Raw genomic sequence first — 19,340 nt, 5'->3', positions numbered from 1 at the left:
CTTCAAGCAAGCCTGATCAAAAGATGCTGCTACTTTTAACAGCCGCTTTACTTAATGCAACTACTGCTCATGCAGAAACCTGAAAAAAGACAAGGTGCTTTAATGAACAGCAGAGAGGTGCTCTGCCCACATAAGGTCCAAAACTTTCCTTCCCAATTGTTTTTGAAGTGTGCCCAGCCCTAGCAGGCCCTCCACACATACACACACACTCCAACCCACTCCCTCCCATATTTGGAGACTAGGGGTTCATGCTGGCTGAGAATTCTGGAATCTATAGTCCAACATACCGGGAGGATCGGCTCAGATTAACATGACGCAGCCTGGTGTTCAACCACAGCGGCAAGAGAGTAACATCTCATGCTGCATTAGAGCATGTGAATCTCTTTCATTGTCTCCCTCCCCAACACCCACAAACATCATTAGGACTTCAAAACTTCAAGCTTTTTATATTTTATATATATTTAAAAAATGAGGTAAGACATCTTGCCAAGAAAGGACATGCTGGAACCCACCACCCCACCAGGTTCCATTCTAGCTGCAAAGTTTGCCCTAATTGCTCTGTCTTTGGTGCATTCCGTTCGGCCGGGGGTGGGGGGGCAAAGTTCTTTATTGCCTATAGCCATTGCCAATGGGGCTGTAGGATTCTGCTCTTTGACATCCCTAGTTCCAACCCCCAAAGGCCTACTCTAACAGGTGGGAGAGGTGGTAATAGGGCTATGCAGATAAGGAAGGCTGCCTGAAGTGGAATGCACTGCCACAGAGACTGGGAAACTGAAGACAAACTGAGATGTAGGCGTGGATGAGTTCTTCCCCCTTTCTCTTAGGGTTCCCGAGGGGCTTGCAGCCTCAGCGGCACATGACGTCAGCACCTGGGACTCAAACTGAAGCAGCTGACCCATGAAGCTGAAGTTCGGAGAGATGATGCTCCGACGTTGCTTGACAAACTCAAAGGCCTCCTCAAGCTTCACTCGCTTCTTCATGATTAGGTAAGCCAAACAGATGGTAGCTGATCGCGAGATGCCAGCTTGGCAGTGCACAAGCACCCGTCCATGACACACCTTCACAGCGTCTAGGGGAGCAGAGCAGGAGCATTAGCACATTCAACCTTTAAAATCCAACTCTGACCCCGACTGGGGCTGTGAGCCCCAAGCCCCTGGAAATCACATGCCCCCACTCTATTTATTGGATCACTTTTTGTAGCCACCCCGAGTCGCATGCCTATTAGGCACCCACATAAATTGATCTCATAAAAATAAATACAAAGCAAGAGAGTGTAATTTAGCTAACATCTTTTACAGGATCTGGAAGGTGTTCTTTAAAGCAAGTATTAAATACACTATAACAGTCCTTTCAAAATGTGTGAACAAATGTCTGGAGGCAGGGAAGACACCACATACGCCTAACCAGTGGTGACGGATATACAAATTTCCAAATAAATGTAATTATGACCATTTTTGCAGTCTTAAACAAGTCACAGAATTTAGCTTTTGTTATGTGGAAAGAATTTTTTTAAAAACCAAAAACAGGGCTAGATACATTTAGATAAGATATAAGCCTCGTGTGGCGCAGAGTGGTAGGCGGCAGCATTGCAACCGAAACTCTCCCCACGACCCGAGTTCGATCCCAGCGGAAGCTGGATTCTCTCTCGGGTAGCCGGCTCAGGCTGACTCGGCCTCCCATCCTTCCGAGGTCGGTAAAATGAGGACCCAGCTTGCTGGGGAGGGTGATGACTGGGGAAGGCAATGGCAAACCACCCCGCTCTATAGTCTGCCAAGAAAACATCGCGAAAGCGGCATCCCCCCCGAGGGTCAGACATGACTCGGTGCTTGCACAGGGGACCTTTCACCACATTTAGATTGCTCATTGATACATACAGCTTCATGTTTTTTCAACCTTCAATATTGCTATCTTTGATACCTCTCAGTTGAATGCAAGCAAAAAATCCCTGAAAAAGTATTCGTGTTAGACCAAATGCCTACCTAGGGTTCATCCACAGAGGTAACCTATTTCTAAATGTGGTTCTAGAGATCAGTGTGTGATATATTATATGCGTGACGTGGCCTACATTACGTTGCAATTTTGCATGGATTGTTCTTGTCACAGGAATGTGGCCAGAATGAATAGTGACCGGGAAGACCCTCATTTGTTTCAGAAAGCAGATCTTTCCAAGAAACTTGGAGAACAGCTTCCTTTATTCAAGCCCAGTTCTGAATTTAATGCAAAACCTTGCCTTGGCCTCAAGGGATGCTCCTGGTAATATGCAAGAGTTCTGCTGCACTTTCTCCACATAAAGCACACTGCTACAACTGCAAAGAACTCAACGCTCCAGGATGCGTATCTATCAGCCCCATCATCAGATGCTTAAAAAGTTGGGGAAACAACTTTCCCTGCTTCCTCAACTGGAAGTTGGTCATTCAAATGCTTTCTGAAGAATACTGTTCTAGGGTTAGAAACTTGGGCTCTACAGCTCACATCCCTCTGTAGTGGCACTCCACATCCAAGGAGAGAGCTGTGTCTGGGGGGGCACCCCCACTTACAGAATTCCTCCCCAGCAAGACTTGACTGGTGCCCACATTAGCACCAGCTGAAGACCCATTTTCCCAGACGTTTTAATTGGCTTTTAATTTGCATATTTTTAGATTCTGAATGACTGCCTTGCAGCTGCGTAGTTTATATGATGGTTTCCTGGGGGGCGGGGTGTGCACGCGCACCTTTGAGTCAGTCTTGAGTCCTGGTGACTGCCTGGACAAGTCCCTGCAGTTTTCATGGAAACATTTTTGGGAGTGGTTTGCCCTTGCCTCCTTCCTAGGGCTGAGAGAAAGGGACTGGCCCAAAGCCACCCAGCTGGCCTCGTGCCTAAGGTGGGACTAGAACTCACCGTCTCCTGGTTTCTAGCCTGGTGCCTTGACTACTACACCCAACTTTTTACTTGATTTTATTGCATATGTTTTTATTCAAATTGTATTTTTTAGTATGCTTTATTGTAAACTGCCCAGAAAGCTTCAGCTATTGGGTGGTCTCAATTTTTTAATAAACAAACTAAAATCCCATTATCTCCACAAACAGGCCCTATTTTACCACTATCTTACCAATGTATTCAATGGCTTCCATGAACCAGGAGCTGATGTCAGTTTTGTGGTTATCTTCCACTGGAATGCACTTATACTGAAAGTGTCCTTCAAAGTGGTTGGGGCAGTCAGATGAAACATTTAACAAGGCTGTGATTCCCAAGGCCTCCAACATGTCCCTCCGAGCTGCATGATGAGCACTGCCAAGGAAGAGGAAAGGCAAGATTTCCACGGGGCCACCCTACACCAGTGGGAGGAAGAAATGAGAAAGAGGGAACAACATATGAAACAGGAAGAACACAGGAGCTCATGAATGAAAAGCAACATGCCAGAGCGTTACCAGCATCCCACTGATTCTTTCAAAGAGGACATCGCCTGAACTTCTTTAGGCTACTGTCTAGATCAGCCTTTCTCAACCTTCTGACCCTGGAGGAACCCTTAAAATAGTTTTCAGGCCAAGGGGAACCCCTGCACATTCAGGCTCAAATATAGGCCAGAAGTTACAAAACAGTTATATTTAATGTATATATGCATTAACAGTGTTCTTAAACTAAAAATAAAGAAACTTGCCTCTTTAATGTGAAGTTGCCCAAATTTGAAATAATTTTTTAAACCAATTGTGATCTCCCAGTGACCTCTTGTGGAATCCCAGGGTTCCACGGAACCCTGGTTGAGAAAGGCTGGTCCAGATGCACATGGAGTGTCCTCAACTGGGAAAGCGACTTTTCTCACCTTGCTAGTCTTTTTTTTTTTTAACATTCAGTTGTGCCTTGCTGGTTCCACCTATTCATCTATTTCTGTACAGCTTTAGCTTTTCATTATTCCATAATTTAATTTTTAAAAAAAACTTTTCTGCTTAGAGAATATTTAAACAGAAGGTTAAATCTGAAGTTCCGCAATAAGGGAACTTGCCCACCATGCTAAGAAAAGATGGATCCTGCAGCCAAACTTTGTTATAAAGATCAAATCTACATTTTGTAGTTCAATCTGAGCAAGAGTCCAGATGCGCTCTGACAGCTCAGAAAATGTTGCCCCAAACAGCCAACACGCTCACCCACTTTCTGGCTTCTTTTCTCTAACCTCAAGATGCTAAATATTACTCCTATGACTAAATTATGCTTTAACTATACAGCCTGCAACATGTTCTTTCCAAGCCTACGTTTCAGTCCAAAAATGCAGAGACTGTCACAACACATTTGGTGAATACTTGCAGTTAAATTACATTTATAGATTTCCAACCATGAACTGAAGAAAGTAGTCCACAGTTCTGATACTCACATTTTTAATATTCAAAATCCCCTCATATTTTAAACTCCCCCCACCCCCTGAACCAAAACTGGGGAGTCAGTGTGTTTGTATTCTGTATACTGTAGTTAAGATGGCAGAACAAAAACGGGCGCTAGAGAAAACGCCTCTTTGAATTTTATTTAGAGGTGCCAGCATGCCGAGTCACAGTGAACACACAACTCCTAATCAGGTTTTTGGACAGACAGGGCTGTGAAACATGTACCCAAGAGTCCATATCAGTTGCTGACAGCCAAGAAAAAAATGCACGTTTACTGCCACTCCCCACATAAACTCTCACGCCTACTAGCAACTAACTTGGGAATGCGCTTTATCACTTCCTTAATCACGGGGTACCATTATTCTTTATATGTAACTCTGCACTTCAGGTCTGGTTGTGTGCACTAAGCTGAGGCCCACCAGACCAGACCAGACCAGACCAAACCAAGCCAACATGCTGGACATACCAGCAACTAGGGTGGAAAATACCATCAGTGGATTATCTCTGGATAACCTGGAACCTGACAACTGCACTTCAGCCTACAGGCATTCCAAGGAATAAGTTATTGCCCAATTTCTGCTACGTATGCAATCACACTGCTTGAGAAGGAATTTCACTGTCTCTTCATCAGCGTGTGGATTTGCATATTCTTTAATTATAACAGTACTAACCTCTTCTTGACAGACATGTGCATCAAGCATAGCTGCAGAGAATTAGAACTAAAATAATTTCATCCCAAAATACATGGATTTGGAGATGAGTTACCTCCTTCTCCTGCCCCCTGAAAAAAGGCCTCTCAATCCATTCTGCTTTTTGGAACATGGGCATTATCCCTGCAGGTTGTGCCTCTCATTGCCTACTTTATGGCACCCAAACCTTAAAATACTTGTGGGCTGGAACTTCTACTACTAGGCAGGAAAGGTCACCAAGTTCCAATTAAACACAAAAACTATTTACCCTAAAATTACAGTAGGAACTCTGATAGTGAGCCAGTGTTTGCTAGAATTGAAGCCATCGTAATCAAAGCCGTCTTAGCCTCTATTTATTTTTGCTGTTGTCGTTGCTGTTAAGTTACTTTATTATGATCAACAGTCAGCACATCTGCATAAATACATATATACACAAGTTGATATAAATGAACATACATTTGTCGTATGATTTTTGTGTTGCAGGTTATTTTATCTCAGTTTCACAATTGAATGACATCACAGAGGGCCATCTGCCTATTCCTTTTCTGTTCTTAGCTTCCTTTATATATGTCTCTGGATCTAATCTGGCAAGCCAAAATGTAGTTTGAAACACAACTGGGTAACATTAAGAGAGGAGAGAAGCCTAGAAGAGGCTAATGGGAGAGTACCACATACCTTTATAAAATACACAGCTCAGGAGGGCATGTTCTACTTCTATTATTTCTATCTCTATGAGCTGCAGGTCAAACTCTCTCACAATACAGAATTTTCCTATTTTTCACAAATAGAACCACTGAGCACAAGACATTGTCATCTTGCCAAAGCGAAGAACCTTCTATAATTTGAAATACATACTAAATTATCTCCAGGGTTCAGAGAAAAGTAGTTGCTATTCAAATTATACTAACTTGGAATCAACACAGTCAACTGGTGATCCATATTTATTTATTTAACAAATTTATATAGCCACCCACCTCACAGAACGTGACTCTGAGTGGCATACAATACATAAAAACAAGAAACATCATAAAACATGAAGTAAAAACAAAGAGAAAAACTCAAGATAGCAAGGAAGACAACTATCACTTAACATCCCAGAACCATTTTGCTGGCTCACCATGGGACCCCAAGATGGATGGAAAAACCACATTTTGAGGGCTGTCCAGACGGCGAGTAGGGATGGGGCCAATCTCACCTCAGGGGGAATGATGTTCCAGAGGGCAGGGGCCACAGCAGAAAAGGCACGCCACCTGGGTCCCACCAGATGTAACTCCTTAGCAGATGGGACTCGCGGCATACCCCTCCTGCTGGACCTGATGGGATGGGGAGAAGTAACCGGGAAAAGGCAGTCCCTCAAATAACCTGGCCCCATGCCACGTAGGGCTTTAGAGGTCAAAACCAGCATCTCGAATTGCACCCAGAAGCAAACTGGGAACCAATGCAGCTCACAGAGCGGAGACATAACTTGCGCCACCCTAGAGGCACACGTAACTGAGCCAGTTTGGTCTACTAGTTAAGGCAACGGGCTAGAAAGCAGGAGACTGTGAGTTCTAGTCCCGCCTTAGACATGAAAGCCGGCTGGGTAACCTTGGGCCAGTCCCTCTCTCTTAGCCCAACTCACCTTACAGGGTTGTTGTGGGGAAAATAGGAGGAGGAAGGAGTGTTAGGTATGTTCGCCGCCTTGAGTTATTTATAAAAAATAATAAAGGCAGGATAGAAAATAAACAAAACTGTCCGTGCAGCCACATTCTGCACTAGCCGAAGCTTCCAGGTGCTCTTCAAGGGTAGTCCCGTGTAGAGTGCATTACAGTAATCCATTCTAGAGGTGACCAGGTCACGAGTAACTGAGGATAGCCTCATGGTCCAGGAAAAGGCGCAAACTGGTGCATAACATGAAGTTGCCATGACTGCCACCTGCTCCTCAAGCAGGAGTTGTGAGTCTAGAAGGATCCCCAGACTGCACGCCAGGTCTATCTGGGCAGTGCCGCTTCATCCAGCACCAAAGATGGTAAAATCCCAGATCCAGAAGGCCCCAAAACCCAGAGCCACTCAGCCTTGCCAGGGTTCAGTTGAAGCCTGTTGTTCCCCACCCAGACCCCTACAGCCTCCAGGCAGTGGGACAGGGCATCAACCGCATCACTTAATCTGCCCAGGGCGGAGATGCAGGACTGGGTATCATCAGCTGTTCTGCATCACATGTGACTCCCCACTGAGCACAACTGAGCTCCACTTGAGAGGAGAACCCCCATGTATGCCACCAGAGGGACAGGGATGCCATGAACAAATAAAAGGAAGCTTGTTGCTTCGGACAGCAGACAGCTTCGAAGTGGAGAGAAGCAACCCTACCTGGTCATGCTGTGGTGTCCCACAGGAACTGCAGCTATGGTCCAGATGCTCCACAGGCACCAGAGTAGAGGCTGCTGTGGGAGATTTTGTCTTTGTGCAGAATTCTGGATATTCTGACTGGAATCGTTCGTAGCCACCTGAAAGTAAAACAGATACTGCAAAACATCCCATTTCAAAGTTGTGGTCATCACTTACAAGATGCTACAGCTTTATTCAACTATTATCAATACACAAGGAGAGAGAGGTCAGCCCACCTCCAACATCATGCACAACATGCATGAATGTTTATGTCAAAGGCCCTTCAGACTTTCATGCTAAGCACCTATCGCCACAGATGTTGCTTGGAAGCAGTGGAAGAGATGGTGCCACAGCACAGTGACATGATACGACTCACTTTAGTAAAAGAGATAGCAAAGTCAAGGATGTTCTGAAGTTAAGTTTTTAATGACATTTTAGACCCATTCTTGAAGTTTTCTTGGCAATAGTATGAAGTCTTCTTGTGGAACTTGACTTCCCAGTCTAGCCTACACCCTAGGAATTCCTTGGGGATCTCCCATACCAATTTGTTCTTGTTTATTCGTTTAGTCGCTTCCGACTCGTGACTTCATGGACCAGCCCACGCCAGAGCTTCCTTTCAGTCATCAACACCCCCAGCTCCCCCAGGGACGAGTCCGTCACCTCTAGAATATCATCCATCCACCTTGCCCTTGGTCGGCCCCTCTTCCTTTTGCCTTCCACTCTCCCTAGCATCAGCATCTTCTCCAGGGTGTCCTGTCTTCTCATTATGTGGCCACAGTATTTCAGTTTGGCCTTTAATATCATTCCCTCAAGTGAGCAGTCTGGCTTTATTTCCTGGAGTATGGACTGGTTTGATCTTCTTGCAGTCCAAGGCACTCTCAGAATTTCCCTCCAACACCACAGTTCCAAAGCATCGATCTTTCTTCTCTCAGCCTTGCTTATGGTCCAGCTCTCGCAGCCATATGTTACTACGGGGAACACCATTGCTTTAACTATGCGGACCTTTGTTGTCAGTGTGATGTCTCTGCTCTTAACTATTTTATCGAGATTTGCCATTGCTCTTCTCCCAAGGATTCAGCATCTTCTGATTTCCTGACTGCAGTCAGCATCTGCAGTAATCTTTGCACCTAGGAATACAAAGTCTTTCACTGCTTCTACATTTTCTCCCTCTATTTGCCACTTATCAATCAAGCCGGTTGCCATAATCTTGATTTTTTTGAGGTTTAGCTGCAAGCCAGCTTTTGAACTTTCTTCTTTCACCTTCATCATAAGGCTCCTCAGTTCCTCTTCGCGTTCAGCCATCAAAGTGGTATCATCTGCATATCTGAGATTGTTAATGTTTCTTCCAGAGATTTTAACTCCAGCCTTGGATTCCTCAAGCCCAGCTTGTTGCATGATGTGTTCTGCGTACAAGTTGAATAGGCAGGGTGAGAGTATACAGCCCTGCCGTACTCCTTTCCCAATCTTAAACCAGTCCGTTGTTCCGTGGTCTGTTCTTACTGTTGCTACTTGGTCATTATACAGATTCTTCAGGAGGCATACAAGATGACTTGGTATCCCCATACCACTAAGAACTTGCCATAATTTGTTATGGTCCACACAGTCAGCTTTAGAATAGTCAATAAAACAAATAGATGTTTTTCTGAAACTCCCTGGCTTTTTCCATTATCCAGCAGGTATTGGCAATTTGGTCCCTAGTTCCTCTGCCTTTTCTAAACCCAGCTTGTACATCTGGCAATGCTCGCTCCATGAATTGCTGAAGTCTACCTTGCAGGATCTTGAGCATTACCTTACTGGCATGTGAAATGAGTGCCACTGTTCGATAGTTTTAACATTCTTTAGTGTTTCCCGTTTTTGGTATGGGGATATAAGTTGATTTTTTCCAATCTGATGGCCATTCTTGTGTTTTCCAAATTTGCTGGCATATAGCATGTATAACCTGGACAGCATCATCTTGCAAGATTTTGAACAGTTCAGCTGGGATGCCATCGTCTCCCGCTGCCTTATTAGCAATGCTTCTTAAGGCCCATTCAACCTCACTCTTCAGGATGTCTGGCTCTATCTCACTGACCACACCGTCAAAGCTATCCCCGATATTGTTATCCTTCCTATACAAGTCTTCTGTATATTCTTGCCACCTTTTCTTGATCTCTTCTTCTGTTAGGTCCTTGCCATCTTTGTTTTTGATCATACCTTTGTTTTTGCCTGGAATTTACCCCCGATGTTTCTAATTTTCTGGAAGAGGTCTCTTGTCCTTCCTATTCTATTGTCTTCTTCCACTTCCGCGCATTGCTTGTTTAAAAATAATTCCTTATCTCTTCTGGCTAACCTCTGGAATTTTGAATTTAATTGGGCATATCTCCCCCTATCACTGTTGCCTTTTGCTTTCCTTCTTTCTTGGGCTACTTCTAGTGTCTCAGCAGACAGCCATTTTGCCTTCTTGGTTTTCTCTTTCTTTGGGATGTATTTTGTTGCCGCCTCCTGAACAAAGTGGTGAACTTCTGTCCATAGTTCTTCCGGGACCCTATCTACTAAGTCCAGTCCCTTAAATCAATTCTTCACCTCCACTGCATATTCCTTAGGAATATTAGTGAGCTGATATCTAGCTGATCTGTGGGTCTTCCCTAATCTCTTTAGTCTGATCCTAAATTGTGCAATAAGAAGTTTGTGATCTGAACTACAGTCAGCTCCAGGTCTTGTTTTTACCAATTGTATAGATGTCCGCCACCTTTGGCTGCAGAGGATGTAGTCAATCTGATTTCGGTGTTGTCCATCTGGTGAAGTCCATGTATAAAGCCGTCTCTTAGGTTGTTGAAAGAGAGTGTTTGTTATGCAGAGTGAATTGTCTTGGCAAAATTCTATCAGCCTATGTCCTGCTTCGTTTTGTTCTCCCAGGCCATGCTTACCTGTAATTCCAGGTGTCATTTGACTGCCCACCTTAGCATTCCAGTCTCCTGTGATGAAAATAACATCTCTTTTAGGTGTGTTGTCCAGTAGGTGTTGCAGATCCTCATGGAACTGCTCTACTTCAGCTTCTTCAGCATCTGTGGTTGGGGTGTATATTTGGATCACTGTGATGGTAGATGGCTTGCCCTGAATTCGAATTGAGATCATTCTATCGTTTTTTGGATTGTATCCAAGCACTGCTTTAGCCACTTTACGATTAATTATGAAGGCTACTCCATTTCTTCTGTGGTCCTCTTGTCCACAGTAGTAGATCTGGTGGTCATTTGATGTGAAGTGGCCCATTCCAGTCCATTTCAGTTCACTGACGCCCAAAATGTCTATCTTTAATCTTGACATCTCACCAATAACCACATTCAATTTGCCCTGGCTCATAGATCTTACATTCCAGGTTCCAATGGTGTGCTGATCCTTAGAACATCGGATTCACTGTTCACCACCAGCACCGTCGGCCGCTAGCCATCCTTTCGGCTTTGAGCTAGCTGCGTCAACACGTCTGGGGCTAGTTGAACTCCTCTGTTCCTCCCCAGTAGCATTTTGACCATCTTCCGACCTGAGGGTCTCATCTTCCGATGGTATACCGACATATCTCTGGTTGTACTGATCCATTTAGTTTTCACGGCAAGAATACTGGGGTGGGTTGCCATTACCTTCCCCAGGGATCGCATTTAGTCTGACCTCTCTGTCATGACCTTCCCGTCTTGGGTGGCCCTTCACGGTTTAGCTCATGGCGTCATCGAGGTGCTCAGGCTCCAGCACCACGACAAAGTAACGATCCTTTGCTGAAGCCCATACCAATTAATCAAGCCTAATCAGGCCCAATCCTGCATAGCTTCCAAGACTGACTAAAACTGGCCAGTTTTAACAGAGGGTTCGTGGTGCACTCAAGACTTGGCACAGGTGTCTTCAAAAGATCTCCTGCAAGGTATGTTACCGCTACAAATCCCCTATTCCCCTGCCCCTTTCCCATCTGTGGTGTTAGTGCCTTAGAGGAAAAACAAGCTGCTATTCACATTTATTCAAACCTGGTTTTGACTTTAAAAATAATTAGGGGATCGTAATGGCTATAGAGACAATGAGGTATCAAATGAAGACGCAGGCCATGCCACACTGAAGTTTGCCCCAGAACATGTAAATGAAATAGAGGTCAAAGAAAAAAGTCTGAGATAAACACATACTACTTCATCTGAAAATTCTCTGGCTGCTGGCTATGATAAATCTGGTTTCTACTGAATGAAAGGAATTCTTGGCTCATCTACAGAGGCTTTTATGTATAAAGGGAATATTGAAGAGCTGTCGGAACACAACGGCCAAAGAAATCAGATGGACCAGAGACCAAGAAGGGGCTATAGAGAGAGCAGCCACAGTCAACTGGCGCACCAGGAAACAGTACAGCATGTGATAAAGGAGTATGTGCATTGTAAGAGACTGGGAACCAAAACAGACATGCTATTGGTAATTAAATACACTTTCTAAAAAGGTACTTTCAAAAAACTAGGCACGGAAAGAGTAATTAAAAACTCAATGCAGCGGCCCGAGACGTGATTCTCTGTTGACAAAAATTAAAGGTAGAGCTTCCCTTGAAGATAATTCTTGGTGACAATCTGGATATGTCCATGTTTTCTTGGCAGCAATACAGATGTGGTTGGCTACTATCTTCTTTCAAATTACTCTCTCCTAACACCACTGACAACCTTAATAGGGGCTCCCAAATCTGGCTTCCAGGTGACCAGTGGCAATCAGTACCAACCTTTGGGAGACTTGGCCCTGTACTACAGAAAGGGAGGAGGGGAATGCCCACTATCCTAATCTCCGTTTATTTAATTCTTTGTTTTTAATAGTCCATCTCAATTGAAAGGATCTGGCCAAGTTACAACACATTAAAACTATATTTAAAAACAACCAATCCAAGAACAATAAATCAATCCTCTTTCAAGATGGATGCCAGCAAACTCTTTACTAGGGTTGAAGGCTCAGTGAAAGAAAACCATCTACAGTGATCTTCTAAATGCCATCAGGGAGAGGCTTTACAAACCTCTGGAGGGAAAGCATTCCAAAGTGTGGGGGCCACCATGGAGAAGGCCTGACATCTTATCCACATCCAAATCACTGGAGAAGAGGACCTTTATGCTAAGTATGTTCTCCCTAGTACATATAAGGGAGGACAACAATTTCACCACACATGCACTGGAAGACCATGTGTCTGTAGGGTTCTATGGGTCAGGAAAACTAGACCGATTCCTCCTGTATGCCACACAATTCTCCTGATGCCAAGGCAGAAATTATGCCCTGCCATTCACTCAATCAGCCAGCAATAGGCAAGAGCTCTGCTATGCATTGCTGTCTGTTAGCTAACTTGGCACCAGTAAGTGTACTCCAAAAACACAGTGAAGTTGAGTGTGTGATCATGAATGCCTGGTTACCGAGGGACCTATCATGACTGTTGGAAAAGTTACCAAGGAACCTATTGTGACTTGGTTTACATCTTCAAGCTTCACTGGAACCATGCCTATCTGTTTGGTGGTCTCCTTTTTCCACTGGCCTCACTGCCCTTCCTCCCACCATATGTATCCAGCTATAGCTAAGGATATTATTCATTCATCTGTCAATATCAATCCCCCAAGCTTTTACCATAACACATAGTTCGTTTCTAAAGTGCCAGAATTTTTTTAGCTACCATACAAATTAACACGACTATATTTCTGGAAAGTTTACAACAGATCTGTTGCCCCAAAGTCCTCTTAGTGTGAAGCCCACTTTCTACTCTACAACTCAAGATAATTGCCAAACTAGTAGAAGCCCAACTTCTGGGTCAATTTTATTCATTCACGCAATTTAGAGGCTGCCAGATGGCTCACAATTGAAAAAAACAACAAGAAATAATAATATAGAAAAACAGATCATGTACATCCGGAAGCAAAACTATACCCCCAAGTGAAAGAAGGAACCTACAGGGGCTCAATGACCACCCTTCCAAGGTCTGGGACAACAGCCAGGTTTCATAGACCAGCCTGCACGACTCGTAGAGGAGAAAGGGCCACACCGATAAAGTAAAAATCAACATGAGCTGCAAAGGAATACCTGGTGCACCAGGAGCTGCCGCTGGTCAGCAGTATGTTTTTCAGGGTGATGGTGAATTTATTACTTCAAAAAATCCGCTCAGGCCACACAAGGCTGCTTAGCAGGCCACACGTTGTGCAGGCTTGTCACAGACTTTCAGAACTTCATCCAGATGGATGGCATTCGGGGGGAGCACTGTTCCAGAAGGCAGGTACTGCCATAGAGAAGCCATGCTTCCTAGACCCTGATAGATCACCTTGTTTGATTGAGGGAACCTGGAGTGTCTTACTAGGTGGGCAGAAACTATCAGAGATGGGTGGTCCCTCAAACATGGCCCTATACCATGAAGGGACATATGGGCGATAGCCAGCACCTTGAATGGCACCTGGAAGTCAACTGGCAACAAGTGCCACTTGCAGAGCAGTAGTGTCACATAGGCATACCATAGCATGCCATCACTGGCCACACCACTGCATTCTGGGCCAGGCATAGCTTTCAAGTGGTATTCAAGGGCAGCCTAATGCAGAATACATTGCAACAGTCCATTTTTGAAGTGGCTAGGGCATGAGTGACCATCTACGATCCTCCTGAATTAGGAATGGGTGCAACTGGCACACTAGATGAATCTGTTCGAAGGCCTTCTTGGGTAAAGCTGCCACCTACTTCCAGATTACACACTAGTCTCAAATAGGAAAGTACTACTACCCCAACCAGAACTAAAGATGGAAAGTCCTGAGAGCTGGGGAGCCCAAGTATCCACGACCACTTGGTCTTGTCAGGATTGACCCTGAGTCTGTTCCTCCCCATCCAGATCTAAGCAGCCTCCAGACCCTGAGACAGGACATTGGCAATATCACTTGGATGGGCCAGTATTGAGACATATAATTGGGTATCATCAGCATACTGATCATATCAGTATTCACATCATGTAGATGTCAAACAGAAGGGGAAGAATTTCAACCCGAGACATCCCACAAATGAAGGCTTTGGTTATGACCTTTCCCCTCCATCAGTACCCACTGGAACCAACCAGAAGGAGAAGAACTACCATAATACAGTGCCCACCATTCCCAGCTGGACCATGAATGATGCTACTGAAAGCTGCTGAGAGATCATGAAGCACAAGGATGGACACACCACCCCTATCCCAATTCTGCCAAATGTCATTAACAATCACTCTCCAAATTGTGATTTTACCTCCCCATGGAGAGCAAGTTCCACCATTCATACAGAAGTGTAATGCTCTCCTCCACCACACTAATTGTTTAGTATGAGTAATTTCACCTTGTCCTACAGAAATGCCCACACTTGGAAGGCTTTTAAGTACAAGGTCATCATCCTTCCTCCTCCTCCATTCTTTTATTTATTGATTTATTAAACTATTTCAGCCTGTCTTCTATCCTAAGGATCTTAATGGATCAAGGTTTCCTCATAAATAAGCCACAGGAAGAGATTATATTATAATACAACTGGCTAAAAAGCACATAACGTCTTAGCAGGGTATTCTAGAAAGAAGGCTGATCCAACAAAACACTCTCATTCTCTTGGCCAGTTCTGGATTGGAACAGGCATAGTTCTTTTCCAAACCTAATAGAGGAAGCTGGAAAAGTAATAAGATCCCCAATTCTGAAGCTTCTACAAAAGTAAAGCCACTGCTAAATGTAGCAATTCCTCTTAAAATTTTAAAAGATTAGGAGTTAGAAAATATTTTCCATCAACCTCCCTCAGGGTTTCTAGGAACCTTACAGATGACAAGGTCTTTCAAAAGCATTTTTGCAAAAATGCACGGTTCCCAGAACGGTGAGCTAAGAATAAATCAGTTAATTGTTCAAAAGAATCTACTCCCAATTTTAAAAAAAATCTTGAAAAATAAAAACAGGACTGTATACATTGCAAGGCCACATGCAAAATGACACCTTTCCTGTAAGGTTCACATCCTGCACATGCACAAACTGAACATGGAACACTAAGTTGTGTAAATTAGTCAAATTTCCCTAATTCTAGTTTTGCTTGGCATGGCTCAGGAGAAGCAAGTGTTACTATCAGGCCATTATGAAACAACAAACTAAATAAATTCTAAAGAGGTACTTGATCCTCTCTTCGGCTGAGATCTATGCCTATAAAGGGCCTGAGCAGAGTCCTCCATGTGCTAACTTTTCAAGCCCCTCCCCACCAGTTCCAACTTCAGCAGTCTTTTTTTTTTCCAGCAAAACTGCATTGCAACGTCAGGCTTTTCCAGGAAATAGAAGGACATGGGGCATCTCTAAAGCATCAGAGGTTAACTACAAGAATTCCAACAGTTGGAATTGGGTAATTGGATATTAAATGCTAAAACCTAAAGCTCCAATGTTGCTAATCATCCATTATTTCACTGAAGTGAAACACTGTCAGATAAAGCCACAGATGCATAAAGAACCAATCAGCTACAAATGAGTACAAGTGCCCTTTGAAATTGATCAATGTTATCGGTTTATTTGATTTTTTGTCTGCTTTAAATATTTTCCTAGCATTAAAAGCCATAGAGAATTGTTCTGTGAATCATTCCTATTTTAAGAGAGCCTCCCTTATATTATACATAACAATTTATCTCAAGACTGATAACAATTTATCTCAAGACTTAAATCCATTTTTTCATAGTCACCATTAGTTTCAACGCTTAGCAAATCTGTTGATTAAAGCTCCTGTTCTTGTATAAAATAAGGGTTTGAAAATGTTTAAACTATATTTGATAGAGCCTGTGACCATCGTCTTTCCAAAGTCCCTTTAGAAGCGGGAAGAAAACCCTAAAATAAATCCTATTCTGGCCTGGAATATTTTGGCTAGTGATATTTACGGATTCATTGCTGGCGCCAGTAAGAACTTCCTTCCAGAGAACACAAATACAATCCCCTGAGCCATGGCACTACCCCTACAAACAGAATTTAGGGCTACTTCCCACCACCACCCTTATTCTCACGCATTCCTAAGGGGAGAGGCCATTCAGGGAACAATAAAACAGGATCTCTCACCCTTTTCCCTTCCACCCACCCAAAGCTTTCGTAATTCAAAAGGTCACCGGCTGCCTTCGCACACACAAACCAGCTAATAAGTCAGATGGGCAGGAAATACCACCCCCCATACAATACCACCCAGTTTCCTTGGGCCACACCCAAGCAAGAAATGGGAACAACTAGTTGAGGGGCAAGGATTACTGTGTAACAAAAAACATTATTAGCCAAGTACGGATTTCACTACATTACTAAAATAATTTCCCTTCTCACCCCTGTGGGTGTTATGTGTCTTCCTCAACCTCAGATCCTCTTCCAGAGGCCGGGGAATTTGAGGGTTCTGCACAGAATCTCAGCTGTTCCTAGCACTGCACTCTTCTGGACAGAGAGCTCGGATGTTGCTCCTGGGGTCTGTTGGAGCCACTCTCCCAGCTTGGGGGTCACAGCCCCGAGTGCCCCACCACCCCTGGGACCACGTTGGCCTTCGCTTCAGTTTAGATAGAGTCTACGACTTTCTTCAGATCAAGAGACTGCCAACCATTTTTCCCCAACACCTTGGATAATCAAGTCCCCAACCCAATCACTTGTCATTCCAGGTCAGTCTCCCAATGGCTTTGCCCCCCGTACAACTGTGTAAAGGGCACATCCTGTTGACTGCTAGACTGCTTGCTTTTCTTTGTGGGCAGTTTGATTGCCTGGAAAGCTCTGAAGTCGACAAACTGGCAGGCAAGCCATCTTCTTCAGAAAACTAAATGCCTTTTAGGAAATGCTCTCTCTGGGGATTAGGAAAGCATTTCCAGCATTTTTAGCTTCTTCTCCAAACCACCGGGCAGAGACAAAAGTCTGAGCAGGGGAGAAAGGTCAGGACTAGACAGGTTGAAACCTCCCAGAGAAATGAGTCTGCAGAATCCTGCACCTGGTCCTTCCTTTCAAGTCTGGTCTAGGAAGTTCTCTCTAGGACAGCGTTTCTCAACCTTGGCAACTTTAAAATGTGTGGACTTCAACTCCCAGAATTTAAGATGTGTGGACTTCAACTCCCAGAATTCCCAAGCCAGCATGTGCTGGCTGGAGAATTCTGGGAGTTGAAGTCCACACATCTTAAAGTTGCCAAGGTTGAGAAGCACTGCTCAAGAAGTTTCCTATCTCCCTGGCTTCTACTGCTTGTTTCCTAACAAGGTAAATTCTAAGAAAGGCCTCATTACTAAACGCAGGTCAAGAAGTCACCAGCCATCTGACCCGACGGCACCTCATTAACTAAGGAAGATGACTACGGAGGCCAAAGTATAACCAGCTCCTCTTACACTTGCTCCGAAGCCGCACTCTGGTGGCGGACAGACGAGCGCGAAGGTAAGCGACAGAACAGCCGCTGGCCCTTGGCGTCATCGCGGGTCACACCACGCCAGAAACAGCTCCCCCCTTCCCTCACCGCCAGACGGAAGCGAAGAAGAGGTGAGCGGGGATTGACACGCCGCTCACACGTTGTGCCCTTCGAATGGGTGGGATTAGACCGCCTCCCTTCACTCCGCCCCCGGCAGCGCTCAGTGGCGAGTTCCAACCACCCTTACTCCAAGCGAGCAGATACCGGAACGGCGACTTAACAGGCCCAGAAGAGAGGAAAATCGGCCCACTTCGAAGACTTGCCTCCGTTCTCTTCCTCCAAAGACCCGGAGACTGGGAGGAGGGCGGGGGCCGGGTACTTGCAAATCAGTCTGAATTATAGCCTAAAACCTTAGAGAGCCCTGCGTATTCGAAATCGGGAGGAGGGTTGTGGCGCGAGGTACATGCTTAGTGGCATTGTCCTTCCCATGCTCTACCACGACTTAACCCCGGTGGCCCCGCACAGCCCAGCCGCCCCCTTCGAGCCCGTAATCCGCTGGATGGTCTGGCTCGAACCGGCCCAAACGCAGGGGAAGCCGGCCTTAAGGGGCAGTCCAAACGCCTGACCTACTGTCCGGATAAGTTCGTGCGCAGCGCCTCACCTTTCAGCAAGCAGATGTCGGTGTGCTCCGTGTCCTTGCGCAGCGCCCGCACCACCAGCAACACGGTGCTATCCTCCCGCACAGATTCGGCCCGCGGGCTCCGCTCGTCGTACACAACCACGGCCGAGTAGAGACCCGAACGTAGGCGGGAGCGCACCTCGTCTTCCGCCGGTAAGATCTGCTCCAGGCTGATCGACCCTTTGGTCCGCCGCCGGACGATGGTGTTGCATCTCACGTTGAGCGCGCCGCGGATGTACCCGGCGCTGTGAGCGAGGAAGGGCCTGCAGTCCAAGAGGAGACACTTCCCGCCTGCGGGAGCAGCTGAGGAACTGGTCCCGCCGGTGCAGTCCCCCCGGTGCAGAAGGTGCCGAAGCACGCTGCAGTCCATCTCGCGTAGCTCCACCATGGCCTCCGACTCTACGCAGGCTCCTTCCTGCCCAGGAACGGCTACGGCCTTAGAACATTTTGCTTCCGCGCCGTATCAGCTCAGTCCCTAATAACGGGGCTGCTGTTGCTGGTAGCGGCTACGCTACCCGCACGCTCGCTAGAGAGCGGGGGAGGATGCCTTTTACTACCTCGCTCCGCCCCCCACATCCTCTCCTCTCGCCTTTCTCCTGTCTCCGGCGTCGAGCCTCATTCTTGCTTCTCTCGCAGTGAATGTGTCCGCCGACGTCACAATGGGAAAAATGTAAACGGCGCTTGGGCTCGTCTTCATTCATTAGAAAGCTGCGACAAGGCGGGGCTTCTGGGCGTTCTTCGGGTGCCGCCGGCTTTAAGGGAAAACGGGAAGGGCTGGGTCGCTTCGGTGGAAGGAGGAACAGTTCGCCCGGGACTGAACAGGCGTCCATCGACCGCATGCAAGGTTTGTGGCTGCCTCCAATCCCCTCAACAGGCTTTTGACTAGCATTATAAACGCTGGTGTATGGCCGTAATAAAGATCGGTT

At 45.6% G+C, this 19,340-nt stretch overlaps 1 protein-coding gene across 2 annotated transcripts; it reads right to left on the bottom strand.

Annotated features, from left to right (window-relative positions):
* Positions 1-426: 426 nt before the first annotated feature.
* DUSP4 (dual specificity phosphatase 4) lies at positions 427-19,066 on the bottom strand. 2 transcript variants are annotated; one of them, XM_063294737.1, is made up of 4 exons: positions 18,397-19,066; positions 7,389-7,525; positions 3,090-3,309; positions 427-1,069 (listed from the first exon to the last, which is right to left on the bottom strand). In XM_063294737.1, the coding sequence occupies exons 1-4, from the start codon at positions 18,800-18,802 to the stop codon at positions 687-689; spliced, it is 1,146 nt and encodes a 381-aa protein (XP_063150807.1). In that variant the 5' UTR covers positions 18,803-19,066; the 3' UTR covers positions 427-686. The 2 variants fall into 2 exon arrangements, with proteins under 2 accessions (XP_063150807.1, XP_063150808.1); XM_063294738.1 differs by lacking the exon at positions 18,397-19,066 and adding an exon at positions 12,406-12,970.
* Between the last annotated feature and the right edge of the window lie 274 nt (positions 19,067-19,340).

Source organism: Candoia aspera, chromosome 2, assembly GCF_035149785.1.
Source record: "Candoia aspera isolate rCanAsp1 chromosome 2, rCanAsp1.hap2, whole genome shotgun sequence".
Classification (NCBI taxonomy): Eukaryota; Metazoa; Chordata; class Lepidosauria; order Squamata; family Boidae; genus Candoia; species Candoia aspera.
The sequence above is the reverse complement of the archived record's forward strand: the minus strand, read 5'-3'. Positions and strand labels throughout refer to the sequence as shown.

Coding starts and splice junctions, on each gene's coding strand:
- DUSP4 (XM_063294737.1), bottom strand. CDS start 18,802: ATGGTGGAGCTACGCGAGATGGACTGCAGCGTGCTTCGGCACCTTCTG. Junction 3,310..7,388: donor GGACACCACAGCATGACCAG/GTAGGGTTGCTT, acceptor CCACTGGTGTAG/GGTGGCCCCGTGGAAATCTT. Junction 1,070..3,089: donor GGAAGCCATTGAATACATTG/GTAAGATAGTGG, acceptor CTGCTCCCCTAG/ACGCTGTGAAGGTGTGTCAT.